The sequence below is a fragment of the Adiantum capillus-veneris genome, chromosome 5, assembly GCF_014529385.1.
Source record: "Adiantum capillus-veneris isolate H3 chromosome 5, ASM1452938v2, whole genome shotgun sequence".
Taxonomy (NCBI): domain Eukaryota; kingdom Viridiplantae; phylum Streptophyta; class Polypodiopsida; order Polypodiales; family Pteridaceae; genus Adiantum; species Adiantum capillus-veneris.
Genome location: NC_140935.1, coordinates 22,320,911 through 22,330,660, shown reverse-complemented (window position 1 = coordinate 22,330,660; position 9,750 = coordinate 22,320,911). Strand labels below are relative to the sequence as shown.

The window sequence follows — 9,750 nt, the reverse complement described above, 5'->3', positions numbered from 1 at the left end:
GGACCACATTTCGGACATGCATGATTGCCCGAGTAACTCAAGCCTGAAACATCACAAAATTAAAATATAAAAACGTTGGCATAGCCAGGAATCACATGTGTGTGAGGGTTTTAAAGGCACTTACCTGAGCACTCACCAAAGCCTGGCCAATCGTGCATGGTCCAAATGAGAGTGCCTTGCACATGTACATTCCGTCGTCCAATTGGTTGGGACATATCAACCACATTGATTCCTGTCCACAAGATTTGGAGCTCTTCTATAAGTGGTGCTAGATAGACGTCCATGTTCTTTGCTTTGTACTTTCCTGGGATGATCAATGACAACAACGGATGGCCCTTCTTGATAGCGAGCCATGGTGGAAGATTATAATTAACTAGACAAATAGGCCACGTGCTCCATGACGAACTCCGTAATCCGAATGGGTTTACTCCGTCCATTGCTAGACCATAGCAGATAGATCAAGGCTCGTTCTTCAATGTAGGCCAAATTTCCTCTATGTGCTTCCATGCACGAGAGTCAGCAGGTACCCGCATCACATCATCTGTCGATCTAGTATTTGAGTGCCATGTCATCAAAGCGGCTATGGACTTGCACCTGAACATGCTCTTTATTCTTGGAATGATAGGAAAGCGTCGAAGAACCTTTGCAGGGATACATTTTCCTTGTGTGTCCTCCTTGTACCTGTTTGATCCACAATTGGGACAGTGTTCCAAGTTTGCATACTCATTGCAAAAAAGTATACAATCATTATGACATGCATGTATTTTGTGATAATCCAAGCCCAAATTAGTAAGAAGCTTTTTAGCGGCTGGACGGGTAGGGGACATGTGATTCCCTTCTGGCAAGATTTGCTCATTGAGAAACCTATCGTTACATGAACAAGTCAGCCCTTTAATCACTTTATATGAAGTGTAATTTGCACTTTATCATGTTTAGGATACAATGTATTTACCTGAAAAAGATCTGTGACTAAGGTGTCAGACCAACCAACCGTAGACAGACTGCAAATTAAGCATTGCCAACGCGGTACGGAGAACTAAGATTTTTGCACCATTGTAAAGAGGCATGCGTACAAGACTTTGCATCATCTTACCCTCTTTATCATTTCTATCATGCTGTCGATATGAAGGGGATGACTGAGGTTGGTCCACAGTATTGCGTTCAATGTTGTCTCCTTCTATGTTGGAATCCAAGTCAAAGAACGCGTCCAACATCTGCTCCATCTCTACTTCTTAAAATGCCGCATAAGGTATCAGTTGGGAGGACTCAGTCGATGGCTGCTCGTTTGAAAATTTTCTTCTCTGGGATGAAGTTGGAGCAATATCTACTTGTGGAGTTTGACCTTCAATCTCTAGACCATGAGTTGCGGACTTTAACGTAGGTCTTATAGTTGCTCTATCGGAAAGAGACCGTGATTGCATATGTGTTGATCGCAGATTTTTCGCTTTCGAAATATCTGATGCTTGCAATGCGCACAAGGACATGCTATCCTATCGTCCATACTTTATCTACCAATGATGCAACAAATAATTAAAACACTCTAGTTGTTATACCTACACACTACTAAGTACATGACAACCTCACATTCTCTAGCCAGGTCCGATCCGTGCACACCTCGATCTAGAGGTGCACGGAGATTAGGACCACATGGTAATAATCTCGTCTTTAATGGTCAATGACTATATATTAAAGTTCTTGAAGTCTATGTGCACTTTTGAAGTTCGATTGTATTTTTTCGACTATTTGTTGCTAGCTCTAACAACCTTACATTCTCTAGCAAAGTCTCGATCTCTGAACACCTCGGTCGAGAGGTGCACGGAGATTAGGACCACAGGATAATAATTTCGTCTTTATTGGTCAATGACTATATATTAAGGTTCTTGAAGTCTGTGTGCATCTAACCTAACCGAAGTCCGTTTGCGTTTTTAGAAGTACACGAGTCATCTTCGAAGTCCATTTATATTTTTTCTACTATTAATTTGTCGCTAGCTCTAACCTAACCTATAATCTCACCTAACCTATAACCTAAACCTAACCTAACCTAACTAACATAATATAAAAACAACACAATGATGAGACGTTTGGAAAACCGGCAAGCCATACAGCTTGCCCACAATGCATATGCGATGTCGACAAGCTTTACGGCTTGCCAATTTGACAAACGGCTTACCATTGTGTTGTTTTTAGGGTTGCGAAGTGATTTTACGGCCCGAAAACCGCTCGCAGACATATAGACAACACAATGGCGAGCCGTTGGCAATATGGAAAACCATAGAGCTTTCCCACAATGCATATGCCTTGTGGACAAGCTTTATGGCTTGCCGTATTGCCAAACGCATTGTGGCCAAGCTCTATGGCTTTCCCTTTTGCCAAACGAATCTCCATTGTATTGTTTTTAGGGCCGTGAGGAAATTTTAAAGCTTAAAAATTGCTCGCAGACATATAGACAACACAATGGCTAACCTTTTGGCAATAGGGCAAACCATAGATCTTGCACACACTGTATATGCATTGTGGGAAAAATCTATGACTTGTCGTATTGCCAAACAGCTTGCCATTGTGTTGTTCTTAGGGCTGCTTAGCTATTTTAGGACTTGAAAACCGCTTGTAGACATAAAAACAACACAATGGCAAGTTGTTGGCGATATGGCAAGCCATAGAGCTTGCCCTCAATGCAAATGCCTCGTGGGCAAGATTTATGGCTTGTCATATTGCCAAACGGATCGCCATTGTGTTGTTTTTAGGGACATGAAGCAATTTTAGCGCTTGAAAATCGCTCGCAAACATATAGACAACGCAATGGAGAGCCTTTTGGCATTATGGCAAGCTAAAGCTTGCCCACAATGCATATGCATTGTAAGCAAGATCTATGGCTTTCCGTATTGCGAAAAGGCTTGCCATTGTGTTGTTTTTAGGGCCACTTAGCTATTTTAAAATTTGAAAATCGCTTGCAGACATATAGAAAACACAATGGCGAGCCGTTTGGCAATACATCAAGGCATAGAGCTTGCCCACAACGCATATGCATTGTGGGCAAGCTCTATGGCTTGCCGTATTGCCAAACGGCTCGCCATGGTATTATTTTCAGGGCCGCTTAGCTATTTTAAGACTTGAAATCCGCTCGCGAACATATAAATAACAGAATAGCGAGCCGTTGGCAATACGGAAAGCCATAGAGCTTGCCCATAATGCATATGCGTTGTGGGTACGGCTTGCCGTATTGAAAAACGGATCGCCATTGTGTTTTTTTTAATATGCACTGTGGGTAAGCTCTATGGCTTCCCGTATCGCCAAACATTTAGAGGTTCGAGCACTCACATTCGTCCTATTTGAGCAATAAAAGAAGTTGTAAATGTCCTGGAACCTGCAAAAACTCACACACAAACACAAAGTTAAACCCTAAACCCTAAATCTACGAGTAAACATGAAAATAATCTCACCTTAGTGTTATGGGCTAACCCACAAGAAAGATTAGCACTTCCGACAGCTTGTTTCGCACCAGCAGATGTGTAAAAGGCGAGGAAGAAGAGAGCTTGAGAAAAGGTGCAAGAAAAAGAGAAATGCACAGTCGAGAAAGCCCGTGGTTTTTTTTTTGCAGGTACCGTCGGTATAGAAATCGGTATAGGCGTCGAAAAAAGCACCGGAGAGAGCGTCGGAAAGTCCATGCGCGCTGACGTCAGAAAAGGCACCGGAACAGGCGTCTGAAATTTGAAAATCAAATTTTTTTAAAAATTTAGCTCCCTGCATACATACCTACACATATAGCGACGCCCGCCAGTGACGCCGGTAATGTGGCGCCGGAATTTAAGTGACCTCTTGTAGTGGCGAAATGATAGATGCCACGGTATCTCTGTATATACCTTGCCGGGATAGCAAGGCTCTAAACGTGGCACTATGGCATGTTTTTTCACATAATTATATGCCTATTTTTCTTTAGAATGTACAAATGTCAAGTGTATCAAAGTGGCACGCTCGTTTTGCCTAGAAAGCTCAATGCGGGCAATCTCGGCCAAAAGTAGCAGGTTTCATGCACGGGCAGAAGAGATGCATCCAGAGTGCTTGCCAAGTGGTAAAATGAGATTCAAGATGAAATTTAATCCCAATGAATTTTCCATAATTTGTTTCCCTAGCTCGCTTGAGCTTTTTACGAGCAAAAAAGGGCATTTTTGGGCTAAAAATGATTTTTAAAAAATGGTCAAAAAATGGTAAAAAATGACCCAAATTGGTCAAAAATGGCTCAAAATGCCACATCACTCACGGTGCCGTGACTATGAGGAGTGAGGAACATTTTAAAACATCAATATCAGCACTTTGAGCTTCTCTATGAAGGGATACAAAGCTTGCACCTATGTTATGCTAGTGCAGTCCCATGCTATTCTAACCCTGTATTCGAGGTTGTGAGGCCATCAATTAGGGTTTTTCATCTTCAAATACCTACTTGGGAATGTATAATGAAGTTTTGAAGCTTCCATGAAATGGCTACGATCGAGAATTGAAGCGTTTGTATAGGGTTTTTATAAGCGCGAAAGAGCACTGCAACTGTGTAATTGGCAGCGAGACTACACCAAATCATCACACACACAAGAGTTTTGAGTTGATGTTAGTTCTTTTTAAAAGATAAGCCTTCATGGCTGGAGTTTTGTTCTTTTTTATGTGTTTTTAGTATCAAATCTTCTACGACTTGCTTGATTTTGCTGCAAACTCTCACAGTCAGAGGCTCGACGCTTTCCTAGCCGCACTCTGCACTTCTTGACAACGCAAGTCAATGTTTTATTGACTAAGGAGAGAAGAAGAAAAAGGAGAATTCATAACAATGTAAGAGCAATCCTAGGAGACCTCCAAGATTAAAAATGAATCTTGGAAGAGAGAGAGAGAGAGAGAGAGAGAGAGAGAGAGAGAGAGGTAGATGGTCATGTCCTAATTAGAAAGAGCATGTGGTAGCTTGGCATGGAATAGAAAGTACCTAGCATAGAAACCACAAAGGATGATTATATCTTGGTCGATCGAGGAGCAAGTGGAGAGTAGAAGGAGAGTAGTTACATATCATGAGTTGCCAAATCTTGCCTTGAAAAAAGTAGATAGAGTGCTAATCCAAAAGGCATATTTACATTCGGTTTGATTAGAGTGTGACGAGTAGCTGCATTGTGTGAATTGTTAATCTTTGCATTGGAGTAAGTAGCTAGAGTAGTAATTGATGCACGACCTATGTGTCAAAGAGCTCCAAAATCTCACAAGAATCATATATATTTACATGTCATTGTGGACACTGAAATAAAGCAGAGTGAGGTTGCCACGATTGACATGTACCTTTGTTAATTCTTGGCCGTGGCAAGGTGAGCGTCACGTAGTACTTAGTAGTTTCTCTTATGTGAAAAAATGAAAGGAAAAATGACCAAAATACCCCTCTAATTTGTGGAACCTCCCAAAATACCCCTCGAATTTCAAAAATTACCAAAATACCCTTGTATCTATTTTGGTTGGATTTTCAAGATTTTCTAAATTTTATTCCTTATTGACAATTGAGTGCTTAGCATATAATTTGTTACAAATTACCCCGCATGAACGGCACTCACTCCAAAGCCTACATAACCGACTCAAATTCTAGTTTTAATATCTTGTATTGAAAGACAATCAGTGTGCTTACGAAAAGCTACAAATTGTTTTATCTTTCAAGAAATTTAATCTCATGACTAGGGGTATTTTGGGAAATTTGGAAAAATTGAAGGGCATTTTGGAAATTCATGACAAAATATTGGGGGTGTTTTGGGAATATTTGAAATTTGAGGGGTATTTTGGGAATTTCCACAAATTAGAGGGGTATTTCCCTTTCTTTTATGTGAAAAATGAAAATACCCACGTTTGCAAATTGCAATGCTAGAAACTTTCTGAGGTCACAGGTGTGACAAAAAGAAGTCACGAGGTGATGGGGAGCCTGGAGCCAGCGTGGTACGAACTGCAGACGTGAGGATGTATGATGCTTTTGTACCAGCAAAATATAGACATGCCGAAATCTGGAAGCCCACTTGCAAGAGCCGCCGCTCCTGCAGCGCTCGATCGAACCTCGCTAGCCTGAGTCGCTCGCAAGTAATCGGAGTCGCATCTCGCTGTTCCGCACTTCCAGCCAGAGAGAGAGAGAGAGAGAGAGCGAGTGAGCGTGTCTATCAGCTTGTTATAAACGCCGCCTCTTTCCTCACTTCCTGGAATCCTTGCTGATGTTTGTCGAGCGAGAGAGCCTAAGGCCCTAAGTATATATTGTGTGTGTGTGTGTGTGTGTGTGTGAGAGAGAGAGAGAGAGAGAGAGCAGCCGGCGCGCCAGCTGCATGGTGTAAGTACTTTCGATTCCTGCCTGCGCACACTAATATAACAGTGACAAACAACTCGCACTCTCAACAGTACTATAGCTGATCGTCTCACGCTCTCCCAAATACAGCTGGCTCCCTCCATCATCCCATTATCTATATTAACAGCGCTCTCTCTCTCTCTCTCTCTCACACACACACACTCTCTCTCTCTCTCTCTCTCTCTCTCTCTCTCTCACTCACACACACACACACACACACACACATACACAGCAGGTATAAAATGCTAGCTAGTTTTTCGACTATCTTCAAGCAATTAGATCATCTCAAAACTGTTTGATTGTTGTGGAAATATACATTCTTCTCACTAGTATAATTGTCTACTTGGCGTCTAGAGTAATTATAGAGCAAGAGAATGGTGGCAACACAACAACATGCTTACAGCTCTGGCACTGCCTGCTGCTGCTTCATTCTCTTCATTACCATCCATATCCAGCTACTCTTTGTGGTTCCCGCGCCCATGCTTAATGCTGGCACTTTTCAAGATGAGTTCGATGTAACATGGGGCTTCGATCACGTCACAACCTCTTCTGATGGGCAGGCTCTTTGGCTGATGCTGGACAACTCCTCTGGTACACACAAATTTGAGTTTTGGTTGATCATGGTCTGGTGTGATCATACTTGCAAAAGGCCTGATATGATGTACATACATACAAACATATTGGGTGTATACGTATATGGAGATAAGCACAACCATACATACATACATACATACATTGACATATATGGTAGATGGCAAAGGTACTATATTGATGGCGAATTATTTCAGGGTCCTCCATGGCATCCAAAAGGTCTTACCTCTTCGGGAGTGTAAGCATGGAGATGAAGCTAATACCTCAGGATTCTGCGGGTGTGGTCACAGCATATTATGTAAGAGCCTTCTCTTCAATTAATTGCTTCTCTGGATTTTGCACTTATAGTTACAAGGAACATATGGCTAATAACTAGTGTTAACGAGAGTTGGAAATGTATATTAGTGAAGAGTGATGGGGTGCATATTGCACTGCAGATGGCATCAACTGGCAACGCGGAGACTCGAGATGAGCTGGATTTTGAGTTCTTGGGGAACCAGTCAGGGGAGCCCTACATCTTACAGAGCAATGTCTACGCGCGTGGCACCGGGGGGCGAGAGCAGCGAATAAATCTATGGTTCGATCCCACTCAGGATTTCCATGCCTACTCGTTCTCTTGGACGCCCCACCACATTCTGTAAGACTTCCTTGTGCAAGCGTGTTCTGTTGAGTGCATGTGCACATCCATGAGTGAGTGAGAGCAAATGCACTTGAATGTGATGGAATTTAATCTTGAGAATGATCTCTTTCATTGGTAATTTGGTACATTGAAGGTTCATGGTGGACGAGGTGCCCATAAGAGTATTCAAAAACGGCGAGAAGTATGGTGTGCCATACCTGAACACCCAAGCAATGGGCATATATTCAAGCATATGGAATGGAGATGAGTGGGCAACTCAAGGAGGTAGGATCAAGATAAATTGGGCACATGCGCCTTTTATAGCCTCTTACAAGGGGCTCAATGTGGATGCTTGTGATCCAGAGGTATCAGAATGCAAAGGCTTCCCTAATCCCTCATGGGGAAGTCCATCATCCTTGACAGCATCTCAACTTGCAGACCTTGAGAGGGTCAAACAGAGCTACATGGTTTATGACTATTGCACTGACTCATCTCGCTACAAAAGCGCCCCTACAGAATGTTCTTTTAATCCTTAGTTTCCTCGACAATACAACTCCAAAATGTTCATAGCACTTGTTGTGTTTAAAGACAGAAACACTCACAATCTCCATTTCTCTGCTCAATACTTAGTTGCACTTGCATAAACTTCAACCTGATGTGGTGAATGCTTTTGGTAGTAGCTTTTCAAGCTGTGTTACATCCTCACAATTAACTCAATAATAATGGGCACAACTTTTCTGTAGCACATCGTTCGTCCACGCGTCCTAATCTTCTGTTTCCTCCATTGTTTCTCCAATGGCATGTTTTATTAGGATGTTGCCTAGAGAAGACCCAACATAAACTTCCAAAAAGAGCTTCTCCTTTCATAGCTAATCCTCTCATACACTCACAAAATGATTTTAGCATTCACCCATAGACATAAACTTTGTCATCAAAAGCTTCCAATCAAAACTTAAAAAGGGCACTTATTTTAGTTTGAACAAAGTAGTGTCCATGACAAGTGAGCCTTTTAATCTTCCGTTCAATGCGCATGCACGTAGTTGTGCTTTTCTTGAACCCAAATATGATGATATTGTACCATTTAGAAGACAAAGTAGGAGCTCCTTGCACCCTGTGTTTTCTTGCCTTTTTGAACAAATCCAGGAGTTGGACTGCTCTTTGTACACTTTCTCATGCAAATCATCTTTAAGAAAATGCAATCTTCTTGGCCAGATGATGTTGATAGGTGATGATAAATTTCGAGCATTGCTGCCTATGTGACATAAGCTGGCCTTTAAAAATTTCAAGATCACAAAAATCAATGCCTTTAGATAGTGCCACGAAGGCACTAGCGCTCGAAATTTAACCGCCTGGAGTATCAACCACTATAAAGCTGGACAAATGGTTATGCTGAGACTTTTGCTTTAACTTGTTGCATGTGTATCATGGATGTATCATTTACATCATTTTGTGCATTGATCGCTCTAATGGTTTGCATCAACATCACTACCGTCTAGCTTACATTTGAACTTTGAGAACCCACTCACATTTGAACTTTAAGAACCCACTCAAGATCAGTAGCCTTTTTATCAATAGGATTCAACCACCTAAAGACCAAATCTCATTTTTCATAATAGTCCTAGCGAAGTTGTGATAATTTCGGTACATTATGAAATTCAAAGAAAAGGGAGAAGGAATAGAGAAGTGGGAACCATCTAGTAGATGGAAATTAGACGAAGCAATGACAAAAGGATCAGAGTCCGTTGTTGGAGTAGACAAGTGATGAAGCTCAATGAGGACACCTACAAATGAGGGCCCATTTCTCCATTTTCAAGAATGCCACTCATGTGGTTGCCTATGCTTTTACTTAGAAAGTGCAAGTTGTGAGCATTTGCCAAAGTTGTAATTGTAATTGTGACAATCATAAATACATTCATCTCTTAATTAGTGTGTCATTGTGGAAATCAAAGAGAGAATCTTTTTAGCCTTGATGTATACGTGTTCATTGCATTTTATATCCACTCCATCTTGTTTCTGGTAGCTCAATTGTACATTTTGTAGAGAGTATATGCCTCCCCAAACATAGTGTACGTTATACATGCAATAGCTTGCCAAATTTCAAATTCTATTTTTGCCTTGCCAAACTTCAATAGCTTTAGGCCTTGCCAAACTTCAAACTCTATTTGTGAAACTTGTTGCACCTCAGACCTTTTTATTTTAT

General features: G+C 41.5%; 1 protein-coding gene across 1 annotated transcript; it reads left to right on the top strand.

Moving 5' to 3' along the window:
- The first annotated feature begins 6,486 nt into the window (after window positions 1–6,486).
- On the top strand, window positions 6,487–8,297 carry LOC147456997 (xyloglucan endotransglucosylase protein 7-like). Its single transcript, XM_086512043.1, has 4 exons — window positions 6,487–6,931; window positions 7,129–7,229; window positions 7,369–7,568; window positions 7,705–8,297. The coding sequence occupies exons 1-4, from the start codon at window positions 6,715–6,717 to the stop codon at window positions 8,084–8,086; spliced, it is 900 nt and encodes a 299-aa protein (XP_086368169.1). The 5' UTR covers window positions 6,487–6,714; the 3' UTR covers window positions 8,087–8,297.
- Window positions 8,298–9,750: the final 1,453 nt, after the last annotated feature.

Coding starts and splice junctions, on each gene's coding strand:
- LOC147456997 (XM_086512043.1), top strand. CDS start 6,715: ATGGTGGCAACACAACAACATGCTTACAGCTCTGGCACTGCCTGCTGC. Junction 7,230..7,368: donor GTGTGGTCACAGCATATTAT/GTAAGAGCCTTC, acceptor ATTGCACTGCAG/ATGGCATCAACTGGCAACGC. Junction 7,569..7,704: donor TGGACGCCCCACCACATTCT/GTAAGACTTCCT, acceptor GGTACATTGAAG/GTTCATGGTGGACGAGGTGC.